This window comes from Temnothorax americanus, unplaced genomic scaffold (genome assembly GCF_048541705.1).
Source record: "Temnothorax americanus isolate GAGA-0224 unplaced genomic scaffold, ASM4854170v1 Scaffold111, whole genome shotgun sequence".
NCBI lineage: Eukaryota > Metazoa > Arthropoda > Insecta > Hymenoptera > Formicidae > Temnothorax > Temnothorax americanus.
Genome location: NW_027509244.1, coordinates 173,767 through 192,304, shown reverse-complemented (window position 1 = coordinate 192,304; position 18,538 = coordinate 173,767). Strand labels below are relative to the sequence as shown.

The 18,538-nt window shown below is 32.5% G+C and overlaps 1 protein-coding gene and 1 long non-coding RNA gene across 2 annotated transcripts; both read left to right on the top strand.

Annotated features, from left to right (window-relative positions):
- The first annotated feature begins 4,005 nt into the window (after positions 1-4,005).
- On the top strand, positions 4,006-9,347 carry LOC143908685 (uncharacterized). The gene is made up of 3 exons (XR_013260214.1): positions 4,006-7,182; positions 7,652-7,746; positions 7,812-9,347. It is a non-coding gene; the product is annotated as an uncharacterized LOC143908685 (long non-coding RNA).
- Positions 9,348-10,284: 937 nt separating this feature from the next.
- Mcad (Medium-chain acyl-CoA dehydrogenase) lies at positions 10,285-17,544 on the top strand. Its single transcript, XM_077426454.1, has 11 exons — positions 10,285-10,303; positions 10,409-10,738; positions 10,928-11,006; positions 15,339-15,506; positions 15,646-15,746; positions 15,968-16,048; positions 16,127-16,257; positions 16,342-16,450; positions 16,549-16,689; positions 16,777-17,052; positions 17,186-17,544. The coding sequence occupies exons 2-11, from the start codon at positions 10,724-10,726 to the stop codon at positions 17,336-17,338; spliced, it is 1,254 nt and encodes a 417-aa protein (XP_077282580.1). The 5' UTR covers positions 10,285-10,303; positions 10,409-10,723; the 3' UTR covers positions 17,339-17,544.
- Positions 17,545-18,538: the final 994 nt, after the last annotated feature.

Sequence of the window (18,538 nt, the reverse complement as noted above, 5' to 3'; positions counted from 1 at the left end):
AATCTTTCTCTCTCTCTCTCTCTCTCTCTCTCTCTCTCTCTCTCTCTCTCTCTCTCTCTCTCTCTCTCTCTCTCTCTCCCCTCTCTCTCTCCCCCCTCTCTCCCTCTCTCATCGCTGTCCCTTAGTACACTGGGTAGCGTACGCACTTAGTATGGTAAAATCAGGATTTTTTGGAATTCTAGGGTATATTTGAAGAAAAAAATACGGTAATGTTATTTAGGACAAGAAACTTTTTATATATTATTTTGTTGATAAAATGTTGGGAAATATAAACGAAAATACATATATAAATAAAATATATTATTTCTTTTATTGTTATACTGTTGAAAGTAAATAATATTACATAAAACCAGTAATGCAATTGAACATAGATATACATACACACGCACACGCATACGCAATCGCACATACATACGCATACGCACATACATATATATTATTTTTATTATTTTTTCTGTGGGCCCCAGGCCCCGTCCATGCATGCATGATGACGATATCACGGAACACGGAACGTCTTCAAGATCATGCTCCGATTACTTTGTACAAGAATAATTCTGCATAAATTTTTCTTTTGTGCCTTTATATTATATGCTTATATGCATTTTTCAAGCAAAATGCATTTGCAGAATTATATATATATATATATATATATATATATATATATATATATATACACATCTTCCATCGCGTAAATTCGCGTAAAATCTTCCTAGCTTCTTCTCCTCTCTATATTAAAATGAAAGAAACGTATCCGACTGAAAAAGGCCCGTTTAGCGAAATAGAAAGCCGATGCCAGTCTCACGCGAAAAGCGAACGTCGAATTTATAACACAATGGCTGCGTTCGGGAAGCGCGCTATTAGCGCTATTGCATCATTCTATCTTTATCGCTCATCAGGTATAAAACAAGGATAAAATAAACAAATAGCACTAATAGCATCTTCCCGAACGCCACCCAATAAATTAGTATTTATAGCATCTCGAATTTCTATCAAGAAACAAGACAGGTCATTTTTTTGTTTTCTAAGAGAATTCAATTATTAACCGAATTTCACTAATATCTAAACGTCAGAAACGCACGTGGTCCGAGTTAGCACAGTCCGACAGATTTCTTTCTATAGACGGCATAGTTGCCAAAATATATTTCGTGAAAAAAAAATTAATCTGCAAAAATCAAATAATATTATGAGCACGAAAAAATAAACACGAAGAATTTACTTTGAGAATCAGAAAGATTAAAAAAACGCGACAAAGTTTTTTTCCCTCCGGATGAAATTCCAACGTGCGCTTCTAAGGTCAACGCGCATCCTTTGCTAAACAAATGAATTCATACACGTTTTGCTGCCAGATTTTTATTGACGTGATACAGACGGGTGTATACATCTGAGCCTCAATAAAGCGCGAGTTTAATCGTAAATCAATTATGCGAAAGATCGTAGATCTTATATTCGTCAATAAAGTTATAAAATCCGCAAACAATGCGAAAATTTGCGTATAGTCCCTCGTGATCGAATATAAATGCATCGCGTTGCTTCGCTAATGATCGGATAAACACTTTCTCGAAAACGCAACATATTTGCTCCACGAAATAAGCTCGCATAAATCGCATCTGACAAAACCACGGTCTAAGACCGTGGACAAAACTGAAATTTAACAATTATATGTAAAATCAAAAACTATAAATTAGTTTTTTGTTTTTAACAAGAGAAGTTGAGACATGTAGCGATAAAATTAAATGAATTCCTAACACGATAAAGATAAATTTAACAATTTTCTTCTATGGTTTTCGTTTTCTTTTTAAGAAATAAAGATGTTAAAAGAAATCAATATAAAAGTAATCTTGGTGTAAATTTTCAAAAGGAGGAAAGCAAGTTTGAAAGAATAATATGATAAATCAACATTCTCTGAATACATATTAAAAACCATTCAATTTTTTCCCCACGCGTTGTGGAAAATATGACAGCTCCGTATAATCGTTAATTACCGCGAGATATATGCTAACAAACCGTCATAAGCAAATTCCTCGAAACATTCGCTACAAGAGAAAACGAAACCAATTTTGGGACAAGAACGGAAGCGTTCGTTTGATCGTCATCGTCGTCATTGTCTTCGTTTCTAAGCCGAAAAGATGTACTCCACTAAGATAAATCATAATTATTCTTGATATCAGCATTCGCGGCATCCTAAAGTCCCGATGGATAAAAACTAGATACTTGTAGCATCCGAGTTTTTTTTATTGCACGAACCAGGATGATATTCATCGTAAAAGCAAGGGAAACAATAAGTTTCACGGCATCTAGCACACCGTACGAACGCAGATATTTTACAGGCGCAAGGTTTTTTTTTAAATGTCTATTGGAAAACATACTTCATTGACGTTCATAAAAATGTCTCTGTCATCACAAAGGTTTGAAGCGAATCGCCACGCGTATCGAATCATGTTCTTAAAGATTGGAGAGAACAGTTGGTGATGTACAATAGATTGAATTTTAATGCAATTTTCTCGAGAATTAATTAAAATGCCTGTAAAATATCTGCCTTGTAAAATATCTGCGTTCGTACGGTGTGCTAGATGCCGTGAAACTTATTGTTTCCCTTGCTTTTACGATGAATATCATCCTGGTTCGTGCAATATTGACGTGTAAAACGACTGTATACAATATATTTTAAACTATATATTTTATATCATATAATTCACTTTTAAAAATTAAACAATATTTTTATTAATATTATTTTTGCGCTGTATTTTCTCGTAATTTTCAAAAATATAAAACCATTTTATTTCCTACCTGACGTTTTTCATTTTTGTACCAATATTCAAAATAAGAAAATGTAAATTTTTCATTGAAAACGAAATTGAAAACGATTAAATATTAATTAACATGGATTTGATAAATTTTACATTAAAATTAAAATTATGTGTACATAGCGCGCTCGGAATTCTTCAAAGTCGATTTTCTCGAGTTTTTCTGAAAAACGCGCCTTAATACTTTGGGAAATTGATGTCCGATTGATAACTCTCAAGTACAGTAAGTACGAAAAAAAACAAAAATCCGTTAGCCTGAAGGTCCCCTTGTTAGTCGGGCAACGTGAACACAATCAGTTTCACATTTGCCCGTTTCTGTGAAAAAAAACGCGACGATCACCTTTTTCCTTTTTTTTCAAGTACTATGTATACTTGTAAACTATAAATGTATAAAAACGATTACTCGCGTCGCTCGCCGCGATGGAAAGAAAGTAACACAATACAATTTCTTTATGATTCTCGAAATCAGAACTGTTTTTATCTGTTTGGATTTCTAAGCACAAGGAAAGACATCTCTTTTGCTTATGAATTATTCGACAAATCAATGATACCCTTCATGGAGTGCAGTAACTGACAATGGAAACGAAGACGAGAACGAAAAAGGGTAACGGATAAAAGATTGAAAAGGGAAATGAAAGCACCGCGAGCTTTCTCTTCTCGACGGTCCTTCGACTTTATTCGCGAGGCAACGATACTTTACGCAAATATCCACTTTCTGTATACAATCATAATTAGCTAATCATCCGTCGACGAAACATATCGCTCGCGACAGCCGCTTCGGCGTAAACTGCACGTTATGCGCGTTCTGCCGAAGCGTATCTCAATCACTATGACAAGCATTTAAAAAAAAAACATTCTTTTTGAAACAAAAATTGAAATAAAAGTAAAAAAATAGTGCAAATTAGAAATTTGCACTTGGCTTCCTCATAGAGGAAGTGATGTCTTAAGATCACGGTCTTACATACAGGTCTCTCAACTCTATAATGTGTGTATGTGCCAAATTTACCGAAATTTCTATAACTCTAGAACTAATTAACCAAATCTTAACGAATTGTATATGAAATAGGGGTAGAATTTTTCGGGGAGTACTATACAGTGTATAGTTTTGTGTTACCGATTTTCTGGAAACCGTTTTTTTATTTTTCTAATTCTTGAGTAAAAGAATTAAAAAAATTAGTTTTTAGAAAATAGATAACGAAAAACTATACACTCTATAGTAATCCCCGGAAAATTCTACCCATATTTCATATACAATTTGTTAAGATTTGGTTAATTAGTTCTGAAGTTATAGAAATTTCGGTAAATTTGGCACATACATACACACATACACGCATACATACACACATACCGACATTTTTTAAAATAGCGATTTTTCGACGTTTTAGAACATTGGCAACACATTGGCAAAAGCAACTAAAATAGTATATTACACTACAAGGGCAGAAAGTTTGAGATTCCTGCACTGCGCGCCATCGTGCTCGAGGCGAAGCCGAGAGCACGATGGCGCGCAGTTCAAGGCTCTCAAACTTTCTGCCCGTGTAGTGTATACTATTTTTCTTGCTGCCTGGTCGAAAGTACGGAAGAATGACATGTGTGTGTTGAAGATATTGATGCCTGCCCCGACATTTGCGGCACGAGCGAAGCGAGTGCTGCTGGTCGGGGGCAGGCAAATAACAAATTTTTAGGTTATACGAGTGAAAGTAAAAGTAGAGGTTGGGGCGATGTGAATTGGGTTTGTGGTAATATTGTGGTAGGGATCTTGTCATATATTGAGTGCCAGTGCACGCAACTAATAGCGTTTTTCACTGGCAGAGCCGGTGCGCACTCAGTGCCAGTGCACATTAAAGCCGTCGTACACAAACCAACGTAAAGTGTATGTTTAATATAATCGGGTTAAATCATGAAATCCTCAATATTCTTTATTGCACTATTTGGTAAAATATGTACTGAGTATTTTATCAGTCAAAATATTTGCATTTTACTTTAAATATTAGAGACTAAATCAGTGTACAACGGCTTTAATGTGCACTGAGTGCGCACCAGTTCTGCCAGTGAAAAACGCTATAAGTTTTTACTCCCGCTATTCTAGATGGCGCGCATGTAGTTTAACCAAGGCATAAAAATGAGACTTTCTGCCGTGGAACCGGGGCCGAAAGTATGTACTTTCGACCGAGGTAGTAAGAAAAAATTTTTTTTTTTACGAAAACAAAGCTTCTTTTATGAGGAAGCAAAAAGACATCTTTTGCGAGGTTGCTATGCTTGAAAAATACATATAATATAAAGGCACAAAATAAAAAAAAATTTATGCAGAATTATTCTTATTGTTAGTACAAAGTAATCGGAGCATGATCCTGGAGACGTCCCATGTCCGTGATATCGTCATCGTGGACGGGGCCTGGGACCCACAGAAAAAATAATAAAAATAATATGTATGTGCGTATGCGTATGTATGTGCGATTGCGTATGCGTGTGCGTGTGCGTATGTATATGTATATCTATGTTCAATTGCATTACTGGTTTTATGTAATATTATTTACTTTCGACAGTAACAATAAAAAAAATAATATATCATAATATATATTTCATTTATATATGTATTTTCGTTTATATTTCCTAACATTTTATCAACGAAATAGTAAATAGAGTTTCTTGTCCTAAATAACATTACCGTTTTTCTTTCTTCAAATATACCCTAGAATCCTAACACCACACTTCCAAAAAATCCTGATTTTACCATTAGGGTGCCTCCCCATATGCAAACGGAATCTCGGAATCATTCTGATTGGTTAGTCCCATGAGGCTATTGGTTAGAATTATTCCGAGATCCCGTTTTCCGAGATTCCGTCCTGCATGGAGAGGCACCCTAAGTGTACGTTACCCAGTGTACTAAGAGAGAGAGGAACAGGGATGGAGAGAGGGAGAGAGAGAGAGAGAGAGAGAGAGAGAGAGAGAGAGAGAGAGAGAGAGAGAGAGAGAGAGAGAGAGAGAAAGAAGAATAAATGGGTGCATGCAAATTACATACATAGGAGAGAAAGGAATAATACGAGAGATATCTATCCTTGTCTAACGAGGCATCTGTACGACATTATTGGTATATCTGTCAAAGTTCGTTCTTTGAAACGGCTTTATAGATCGCAAAATCCTTTTACAAGAGTAAAGTATAGGTACTATATAAATGAAGAGTTGTTCTTTCCATGTGCTCCCTAAATAAGTTACATAACAGTTACAAACTGGTTTACTGGGATTATGTTATAATAATTAAGTTTTTTATTCAGTTTGTAATCTATACTGTTCATCAGCTGCCGTTACCCTCTACTCTGATGCTAATTGTAAGACTGAGGTATATTTTTCTATATAAAGACAGAATAAAATTAGTTATATATAAATCAGTACTATAAATTTAATATTTATTGCATTTGTTATAGAAGTTATTATTTTACCCCATCAAGAATGGATAGATCCTTTGAAAGAGTTTTACATCATTCATTTACATTACAAGAAAAAAAATTATTGGAGGTGCAAGAGATGCAGTAAATTGCCAAGTGTCTAATAAGTACCCGCGTCAATACATATACTATGTGTACTAATTCACATTCTCAATTATGCTACTGATATTATTTGTCATCAGACAATTATAAATATACACATAATAATTAGATACATATTATACATATATACGCACATGTGTGCATAAGAATATATGTAATTTATAAAAAGCGGGTGCTTATTAGCCTTGATACGTTACCACAGTATATACAGTAGCGCAACTCTCCTGATTTCTTGTTGTCTAAAATGGAGTGCGCATGCGCGAAATAAGTAAGCGCCCACTAACACCATCTGAATGTCGTTCTCTGAACTTCTTTCTCAATTGCTCTTCCTTTCTCCGTTCTGCTCTGCTCCCTCTCAGAATTTAAATGGTCAGTTAAGTAAATGCCTATCTGTATTGGAACAAAAATTTGGAGAGAATTAGCTCAATTACCCACTGAATGCTATTGAGAGCTGTTAGAAGTGTTTGAAAAACTCTGAATAACTATACGTTTGTGATGAAAGTGAAAAGAGTTTAGGAGTATAAAGTGGTTACCTACCTCAGAAGGTAGGATAATTATTCCTAATCATTGTACTTAAAATCAGTCATGCTTAAATTAAGAATATCGTTTATCTATTTATCTTGTGAAACTAACTCTGTGATACTCTAATATCTAGAAAAAATTGCTGCTTGATTCTACGTTGTCTACGAACGGTTACATTTCTGAAATACTTATTAAAATGCAAATTTCTGGCTGAAACAGACGTCAGATAATTCAGATATCGACTTCACAAAAGATAGTGGTGTCGATTTTGAAATGTCCAGCATGCATTCCACAATACAATACAATTTGTAAGTTATCATATAACAGCGTTTCATGATTTAATTCAGAATTTATATTAAAAGTAATGATTTTTTTTTCTTGTAGGGAAAGGCTCATAGTTGAAACTATAATACTTCCACCGTTTGAATTTTTAGTAAATTGCGGAAAGATAACATATTCTCTCAGCAACATATTTATCTAAAAAGATACAAGTATACGTTATTATACCATCTTACTTACAAAAAATTAATACGTCATTTAATATTAATGTGGCATATTATCAAATATTTTATTTTAATTAATATTGTTGCGGAATTTATAGATATCTCGTTTCGATATAACAATAACAGCTAGTGCTCGGCAATGCACAAAATCTAAACGCAATACCGAGCGAGAAGGATTTCAAAATTTATATGATAGAAACAAAGCATGGAGATCCTCATCCAGACACGGGTATTTCACCTTTTTTTACGACAATAAAATATAAAATGATTCTAGGCAAAAACCGCCAGTTTTTCATTGAAATGGGACGACCGACGAAAGTACATTTCTCTTTATCCCGGCTCAATCAACTTTATAACATACGGAATAAGGTAACTCAACAAAGAATGTATAACATATTCGTATTCAACAGTTCTAAATTATATCAATGTTCTAGGTATTATCGTGTTTTATTGATGACGACGTGTATACGTAAGTACCTATACAGAGAAGAATGAAACTACGGATATGGATTCGCAAAATATAGCAGTGCCGACGAAATCGAGGAAATTTAGTGTACCTGATTTACATTTAAATACAAGACAGGTTGTATTATCCTTGAAGACTGACACCGGAGCAGAAATTATTATCAGTTTAGCATCGTTAAACGGAAACCTATCGACACTAGCTTCTAAGACTAAACAGAATATATTCAAATCTATCCATAGATTCTTTCATTGTATCTGCTATCTTAAATAAGAATATCAAGTGCTATTAAATCCATGGTGTTGCAATTTCGTATGTGGATTTTTGTATGTGGACTTTTGCTTACTCAGATCAGAACGGCTCTTAGGAGAAATTTTATAAATTTATAAACGCAATGCTAGGCTCAATCCGGCGTATGGGAATTATCGAGATAATATAATACATATGTCCATTAATTATTCTATCCAGACACATTTTATATAAGCCATTTACTGCCAATTGATTGATGCATATCTATCGAAGTACATATAGACTCTCATTGATGAAGCCTTAACGGAACGCGCGAAAGCGCGTTCGAATTCCGAAATACAACGATTGTCGCTGCTTCTGCGAAGTAACAATATGGTTGTAGAATTTCGAATCGTTACTCGACCACTCTTTCGGGACACTTTTATATTTTTATAATGTATCATATTAGGTATACGTTGATTTATTTAAATATAAAATTTTATTTTGCATGTCTGTATGTACGATAAATATGTCGCTTTATATTATACGAATTGTTTGTTATAACAATTAATGATATAATATTTCAAATCTGTATACCATAATTTAGTAATATAATCATTAATCGATATAGGAGTCATGGATACTTCTATTTTCCTATATTTATATTCCTAATTTTAGTGTTTATAATCCTAATATTCTGTCTGTAACATCGGATAAGAAAGAATCCATACATAATCTGTCCGAAAACAGTTTCTGCATCAGAAAGAACATAAAATGGATTAGTATATACATTTCTTATCCTTCAGATACAAATTTAAGGAATTATTTTTCTATTCTATAAGAAATCGCAATGCATTCGAAATAGCGCTTAGATAGAGCTCTATTAAAATACTACCTAAACATAATTTCGATTATATTACAAATTTTTATGGAGTAGAAAAGTGATTTTTTTTGTACCTGAAGAAGAACTCAGAATTGGTGACATAGAAAAGAATTTCTTTTGAACTCTTAAGAGTTGTTTTGGGACAGAAATGATATACGGAAAAAGTACGTCAAAAATTTTTTAAATCAAGAATTTAAAAAGAATTCTTTTTCAATTCTCCGTGCTATCCGGAAACATATCGTCGTATTAAAATTAAAATTTCATTTATTGCATTTTAAATTAAGCATTAATATAGTGTATCTTATTTTTATTTTGGATGCGTAATTAAAAATCATTCGTTTATTTTATTTAATCTAATAAAACTATTTTAAATTAAATATTTTATAATTATAATTGTTTTCTTATAAGTATAATGTATAAAATATTATATTTTGCTTTTCGGTTGTTCAATATATGTTATATAACATTATATTTTCTAATAATTTGCCTCAATACATTTATATTATTCAATCTGCAATCACATTTATATAATTTTATTTTTTCTCATTTTTGAATTTTTTTCCTTATTTTTAATAGATACATAATAAATATTTATCTTCATTATTTTTATTAAATTCAGATTAATTTCATGTAAAAGTGGAGTGAGAGCGGAGAAAGGAAGAGCAATTGTGAAAGAAGTTCAGAGAAAGACGTTGGGCCCGTAAAACCGCTCAATAGCACGTGATTGGCTCTTATACTTTTAGATCCAACGAATCAGCGTAGCGTGTCGATAAGACGACACTTAACAGTTGTGTCTGCCTGAACGTGGCCGTTCAGTTGGTGCTAGTGGGCGCTTACTTATTTCGCGCATGCGCACTCCATTTTGGACAACACTAACATCAAAGGCGCCGACAAGAGAGTTGCGCTACTGTATATACTGTGGCAGTGTTTTATGCCTTAAGTCTTTGTCTTATGTAACGCACAATACTGTGTTAATGTTTCCTGTCTTGTGTAGTTATACGTCGCGTATACTACACAAGACAGGAAACATTAACACAGTATTGTGCGTTACATAAGACAAAGACTTAAGGCATAAAACACTGCCTTAAGGTTATAAGACAGCCATTCTGTTTAGGCCCTTTACGTAAGTATCGTAGTCGTGGACGTAGGGTGACGTAGGGTAAGGCAGAGAAAAACGTAGTCGTAAGGCCTATTGCCTACAATAGCCTTGCGACTACGTTTTTCTCTGCTTTAACGACATTTACGTTTCGTTCTCTGCCATCAGCCTTACGATTATGACTAAAACTTTGTTACGTGCAATGGCCTTTATGCAGAAGTGTGTGCTCCCCGCTTAAGTCTATGCTAAGTATAAGGTCTATGACCAAAAGATACATACATATGTACAATTGATACTTTTTTACTTTGAGAAGAAAAAAAATTTGTATTCGCTTTCGTCTTCGTCTGCTTTCGTATAATAGCCGTATCGAGTCCGTCTCAAGGAATCGGATGCCAAATAAAAAAAAGAAGAAGAAGAAGAAGAAGTCTACTTTCGTCATTCCGGCCTGGATTCGATGATCCGTTTGTCCCAACCTTTCCTCTTTTTCTTGTTGGACTTTGTACTTTAAACCTGTATAAACTCGAGACAAACATCCCTACTCTTTATCTTGATATTATTTCTTGACAGTTTTCGCACTGTCATCGATTCCTGCCACACCGCCGTAAAGTAAAAACAACAGACGGACGTATTACCGTTTTTCAATTCCGTTTTAATACTTTAAAAAAGCATTGACACAATGATGCTCAGGAAGGTAAGTGACAAAAAAATCGCTTTATTCATTTGACTATTGAAATCGCACGTTGTACGATTTATTGAACTTTTTTACATTTTGTACATCTTGTATCTTCTATTCATAATTGGAAAATATAACTGACGTACTGTAATGATTTGAGTTAATTATTCGTGTGTTGACATATATCTTGAAATTAATTTCTTTCAGGTATTTAACCCAACAATGTATCCAAAAGTGGTGCGATCCTTTTCAGCAGCTACGGAATCTGCTCAAGGACTTACTTTTGGTTAGTATATTTATAGTACCTTAGCAAATATATATGTAGAGAGTATATATAGCCATAAACACAAAATTATTAGGCACCCTTGTTTCTTCTGAATATCTTGGAATAAGTGAGCTTTCTATTTATATATTGTTTTTGTCCTAGACTTTTTTGTCTGTGAAGCAGTGAACAAACAAAAAATCTAGTAATTGCTTTGTGAAATGGAAATAATTGTGCCCGTATCAATCAAAATCGAAATACGAAGTGAACAGTTTTCTGAATAGTATTGCTGTTCCCCTAAAAGAGATAATACTTTGTACCTCAATTGTTTGAACTATTCACAAGGCCAATAGGATGAAAAGAACAAAAAGCTATACGCTCATTCAGTTCGATATTCAGAAGAAAAAGGATGCCTAATAATTTTGTCAGTGGCTGTATATGAAGTTACCCAGTAAGCAAAATAATAGCAGTATATCGACAGATTAGATTAGTAACAGATTTAATGAAAATATATCAGCAGATTAACATCAATTGTATTCGCGCTCAGCTTATGTTCTGTCAGCAGAGTCTGCTAACATAATCAGACAACACATTGGCAGCAGAAACCGTGCAGACAGAGCCTATTGACAGGCAATGCGAGCAGGTTCTATCGTATTTCTGACAATAGTTTGACAACATTTCTAATAGAGCAGCTTTTGTATGAAATTTTGTTACCTTTCTGACATCAAAATTTTATTACAGGCTCTGCTCATAATCTGTCCGCGCAGGTTAGGTTTAGCTATCTGAGTATTTAGACAAATAATTAAGAATTAAATACGATCTTAAAGAGATGACAGAGATCCGTGCTAGATATATATATATATATATATATATATATATATATATATATTTGTAGAAATATTCACTTATGTAACTACGATTATAAATAAACACATTTCGAATAAGTAAAATAAATTGAATTAAATACATCAGAAAACAGAAAAGTATAATTTCGTTATTTGATTACTGTTTCGCATTGTTTTTTCATCTTTTGTAAACAAGATTATGCAAAGTTATTTAATTTCTTTAGTAAGATAAATTTAAATGTGTAGTACACATTTATATTTATTTAGTTTTTGCATAAAAAAGTTACATTTAATCTTGTTATATCTTGGCATAAATGTTGAATAAAATATACAGGTTCAAAAAGGTTGTACCAAATTTTAGGATTATGTAGTACTCATGAAAACAAATCGAAAAGTCTTAATAAACATTACTCCAAAAACCATTTATTTCCGAGTTATAAAGCATTCGATATATTATCTGTTCGTTTCACGAGTAGGTATACATTGTCCCAGGTAGCATACCTATGTCAAAATGACGTCGAAAACTGGTCATTACTGGTCCAATGATATGTTAGATGACCAAATAATATCGAATTTAAGACGTTATTTTATGACGTTTTAATGACGTTATAATATCAAGATTTTTAAGTCATTTTTTTAAATAAATTTTTTGTAAGATAATTGAAAAATATAAGAATGTCAACAGTTGTTACATTACAAATTTGTATTACAAAATTAACTTTTCATAAATATCTGTATATATAAATTGTACATTATATTATATTGTTTTATAAGAGTATTTAGCGTGCTTTCAACATCTCTATGTGGGTTATATGACACTTGTTTCAAAAAATGCCTTAATCTTTTAGATCTTTTACGAATTTTAAGTCCAATAAATCACAAATCTTTTCGAATTTTTAATCATGTAAACCATTAATATTTACGGATATTATTAAGCAGGAAAAGCCTCTTATCGAGCCATATATTGTACGAAGGCTGGACTCGGACTCGAACCACAGAACTTGGTGTCACTAATAATCATTCGCGAAAGCCCTGAGCCATGCGTCATCCTAATTGTATTATTATATTAAAATATTTACTGGTTACTTTTTTTTTATATGTAAGTGTCGGGTCATCCGATAGAGATGGCATCCAATAGGATCCGTTTCTCGTATTTAAAATATGACGAACGGTGGTAAGAACGATATGACGGAACTGCACAACTTGTATCAATTTATGCTGCTCGTGTGTGTTCAGTGGTAACACGTTCTCATTTAAATGGTTTGCAAATCACAAAAAAAATTCTTACACTTAATTCTCGGCATGCCATATGACATTCCTATATTCGTAAACTATATTCCAATGCTAAAATTGAATACATTGATGAGGTAATTGCTCGACAACTTACTAATGCCCATAAGCATGAATACTAATCCGCTGATTAGCTGATGTATTGGCAATTATAACATTGATGATATTCCTATGAAAATTAAATGCCGCTTGCCTAAGCATTTTTTGCCTATTATCTCTGAATAAATTTCCTTTTTCCTTTTTCTTGTTTTAAGCTAAATGGGTTTTTTCCAAATTTTCACTCTGAAATAAAACTTCCAATTTTTAAAAATTTATTATTACTCGGTATGTTAAATATGAAATAAACCTGGAAGTTTTTAACATATTCGATCTTCAATGAATGTGCCAGATTGTGTGTTGAAATAATGAACGAAGAGCACATCAAATATCTGCTGTAAAAAATGCTTTATAACTCGGAAATTAATTTTTTGAGTAATGGCTTACTAATTGTAAGACTTTTCAGTTTGTTTTCATGAGTAGGGGAGACCGAGGTTAGTTGGTATATAAGGCAAGTTGGTGCACGGTAATTATTATAAAAGTGACAAAAGATAATATTGCATAAAAATATAGTATTTCCGCAAAAACATTGCGATAATGTTTCAAGTTTCAGGTAGTTATTTTAGGTTGAGTATCGTATTTTCACAAACAAAAAATATTTTTAGTTTTGTATAGCCGAAAATAAATAAATCAGTAATATATTAAATGTTATATTTATAAATTTGGCCATTATATATCATAATTCTAATTGTGTCTTTAAAATCTTTACTTTAAACGTAAGTAATAATATAACTTCCAGTTGTGTTAAGTTCTTAAAACATTTTTTTGTTTAAACAATAATCAAAAAATCTAAATATGGTAGGTCGGGGCTGGTTGTGACGAGGTAGATTGTTACAGCTTTCTACTTACAATTTCGACCAGCTCCGTCGATGTAACACAACCTCGGCATAACAGCGGCAGATATTTTAATCTTATGTATAAGATTTCACCGTTAACGTCTCTTATTACGTATCAGAACCAGTCAATACAGAACATCAGTTATATTATATCTATATTATAATTTTGCACTCAACAATGTAAATGTAATATAATACATATTGTTACATGTTGTTATTCCTCTTTATTAAATATATTATACTTTGAAAACTGGATCTTTCACAACTTAATCCAGTACTGTAACAACTTACCCCGTATATGAGGCTGGTTGTTGCAAATGTCGTCATCTTATAATTGTTATTGGTGCGCAATAAAATTATACTATTTAGTTAAAAAAATAATTTTTGTGTTGTATAAGTATGCGGCTATTGAAAAATTCTTTTGCGGCTTGTATTCCATTTATTAGTTACGTGTAAAAAAATCTTTAAAAGAAATTGTACCAACTCGCCCCGGTTTCCCCTACTACATACTCCTAAAATTTGGTATCACTTTTTCAACACTGTATATGCATTTTTTATTTACATATATCTATTATTACTATGAAAAGTTTTCTCATACTTGAAAAAATTTTTATAGATCTGTAAAAAAATGGTATATACATGTATCTTAAATAGATTTTTTTATATCAGTGATTGAAAATATAAATCTCGTACTAAGTTCAATTTTTGCAAGGAGCTTTGTTATTACATATAAAAATATTTATTTTTATATATCAAATAAAAATAAGAGTTATACTTACAAATAATGACTACGTTTATACAACCCGATTTACGCTGCAGTTATAACATATCAATATTATAACTATTAACTACTAACATTAAATGCCATGTACACTACATTGATGTAATAACTTCGTTGTAAAAGAGCGTTTACACAACATTTAACGTCAGTAGTTATAACTTCAGCGTAAATCGAGCCGTGTAAACGTAGTCAATTTTATAATAATATGTATCATATTTAAATTAATAACCCAGAAAATATGTAACATGCAACTTACATGCAATTTCCTACTCAACAATGTAAATGCAATATAGCACACGTGTCATATCGCATGTTACTTTGGCTGCGTTCGGGGAACGCGCTATTAGCGCTATTGCATCATTCCATCTTTATCGCTTATCAGGTGTAAAACAAGGATAGAATAAGCAAATAGCGCTAATAGCGCGCTCCCCGAATCCAGCCTTGGTGTTGCTGGAAAAACGTCTCCGAGTTATAAAACAATTATTATCATCTCATTGCATTATTTTAGAACTATCTGATACTCAGAAAGAGATGCAAGAACTAGCGCGGAAGTTTACCAAGGAAGAAATTATCCCAGTAGCTGCAGAGTATGATAGAACTGGGAAATATCCATGGGACATTATTAAAAAGGCATGGAGTATTGGTCTTCTAAATAAACACATCCCACAACATTGCGGTATGCTTGATTTATGCAGTGCATTAGAATTTTATTATTATACGTATCTTATATACAAACTAATATTATAATATATTGCTAGAATAATATTGTTGATGCAAAAATAAGAAAGATTGATAATAGTTATAACTTATTCTAGGTGGTATGGAAGCGAGTATTTTTGATGCATGCTTGGTTGCGGAAGAATTGGCTTATGGTTGCACAGGGATAGCAACTGCAATAGAAGGCACAGGTCTTGGAGTAAGTTTTATCACGAACAGTCTCTCGCTCGTGTATCACATAAAATTCTAACGATAGTTCTTTCAGCAAATTAAATATTAATTTTTCTTCGATCTAATTAATTTTTTTGAGATTATATATTTTAATTAATTTATTTAATGTGTAATAACACTATATACATATGTATATATAATGTAATAACTATTATATCTATATTTATATAAATTTTTTTTTATTTACAGCAAACTCCAGTTATCGTAGCTGGAACAAAAGAACAGCAAAATAAATATCTTGGGAGACTTTTAGAAGAGCCACATGTTGCGGTGAATTTGAAATTAAACTTATATATTATCTATATTTAATATAAAATTAATGTTATATAAATGAGATATTATTTATAGGCATATTGTGTTACTGAACCTAGTGCAGGCTCTGATGTAGCAGGTATTAAAACTAAAGCTGAGAAGAAAGGAAAAGAGTGGATACTTAACGGCACTAAGATGTGGATTACAAATGGTGGTGTTGCCAACTGGTATGTTAACATACTGCAATATATAGTATGAACTTCTGAAGAGTATTATTTTGTATTTTTAATATAATTTCTTATATTATGTAGGTATTTTGTTCTGGCGAGAACAAATCCAGATCCAAAGGCCCCGGCTAATAAAGCTTTTACAGGCTTTATTGTAGAACGCGATAGTGAAGGCTTAACTCTCGGTCGTAAGGTAATTCCTGACAGTTTTTTGTCATCATCCTATTAAATGTTATTTTGAATTTTTACTGATCTGTACTAACACTACTAACCATTTTTTCATGTCTTAAGGAGATTAATATGGGACAAAGAGCAAGCGACACACGAATGATAACATTTGAAGATGTTCGTGTTCCCGAAGAGAATGTATTGCTTGGAGAAGGGCAAGGTTTTAAGATAGCTATGAAAACTTTTACTAGGACACGTTCTCCGGTAATGTTTCTATCCATTAGATCCATCTATTAGATGCTGAATAAGTTTAGTGTAAGATTTATACGTATCTTCACATTTATATTACAGGTTGCAGCAGCGTCAACTGGTTTAGCTCAGAGAGCTCTGGACGAAGCAACGAAATATGCATTAGAACGTAAAACGTTTGGTAGACCGATAGCAGAACATCAAGCAATAGCTTTCATGTTAGCTGATATGGCTATTGGTGTTGAGACTTCTAGACTAGCATGGATGAAAGCAGCTTGGGCTGCTGATAAAGAATTACCGAATGCTACAACACTCGCCAGTATTGCAAAATGTTATGGTGCTGATGTAGCTAATAAATGTGCTACAGACGCTGTACAGGTGATGTGCAATACAATAATTAACAAATTAACAAATGATTTTTCTATTAAGCTATACGATTAGTAAAAGAACATTTTGTTCTTCAAGTACACATTTTTCTTACAATTTATTGTACATGTCAATTTTTTTATAGGTTTTCGGTGGTGCGGGTTTCAATTCCGAATATCCAGTGGAAAAGCTTATGCGAGATGCCAAAATTTATCAGATATATGAAGGTACTGCACAGATTCAAAGGCTGATTATATCGCGCGCTCTGTTTGATGAAGCTAAACAAAAGAGCAATTAAATAACCGTATGTCGGAATTAAATTGTATCATAAAAATTATTTTTATATTGAAGTATTTTTATGTAGCTTATGTGTATTCTTATAAGCTACAAGATAATAGAAAAATACAATAAGATTTATATATACATTTAACAATAAACATATATACAATGTTTATATTCTTAGAATATATTTATACATTATATTATACATTAATATAATATAAACGTTGGCATTTTTATACTTATTTGATATTGTAAATATATATATATATATATATATATGTATACATGTAATAATACAATTTGTACGGGTTGTGAATATTTTATGTAAATGTTCATGAGGTTGAAATCATAAAATCATTCTCGGCTTAATTCAGAAAAATACCATAAAAATTATTTCAATCGAAAACGTAGTAAGTATAAAAATTGATGAAGGGTTGAAAAAAGCAGATCATTATTAGAGACGTTAGAAAGCTAAAATTTCAATTTTTGATGTATCCAATGTAAATGTCTAATTTTTTACGCGTATTTACATTTCTATAATTTAATTCGTGAAAAAACATTATGATTTTCAATAATTTGTATTTAAAGAAAAAAAAAGTTTTCTAAGAAAACCTTCGAAAAGGTAACAATTAACGAAAATTTTGCTTTCATCTCCGAACTCTCGGTAATCTCGCAACGTGAATCTTATTTAATGCGCACCGATTTCAACACGTTTGTATATTTCTCTAACGACGAGACGACGAAAAGAAATCGAGAAAACGCGAGCTGACGATGTCTCTCTGAATCGAGAGATCGGCAATCCCGGGCGTTTTCGGTCGTGTGCGACTTTAGGGCCACCGATCATAACTCTGATTAAATTAATTGTTAATTAAAGGGTTGCCAATATGACAAAATAATTAGTGTGACCATCTCTATTTCTGACGATAATATAATATAATATAATCGTTCTAACCCAATCTTTCGTTATATATCTTTCTTTTCTACAATACACAAAAAGCGAATGTAACATAAGATTGGGTTAGGATGATTATATCGCCAGAAATACAAATGATCACACTAATTATTTTGTCATGTTGGCAACTCTTTAATCAACGATTAAATTAATCGGAGTTTGGTCGAAGTGGCCCTTTAATAACCAATAGTATTGGTTAAAGGTGCACTAAACGTGCACTAAAAGTGGGGCGCGTGCACTTTTAGTGCACGTTTGCAATAATCA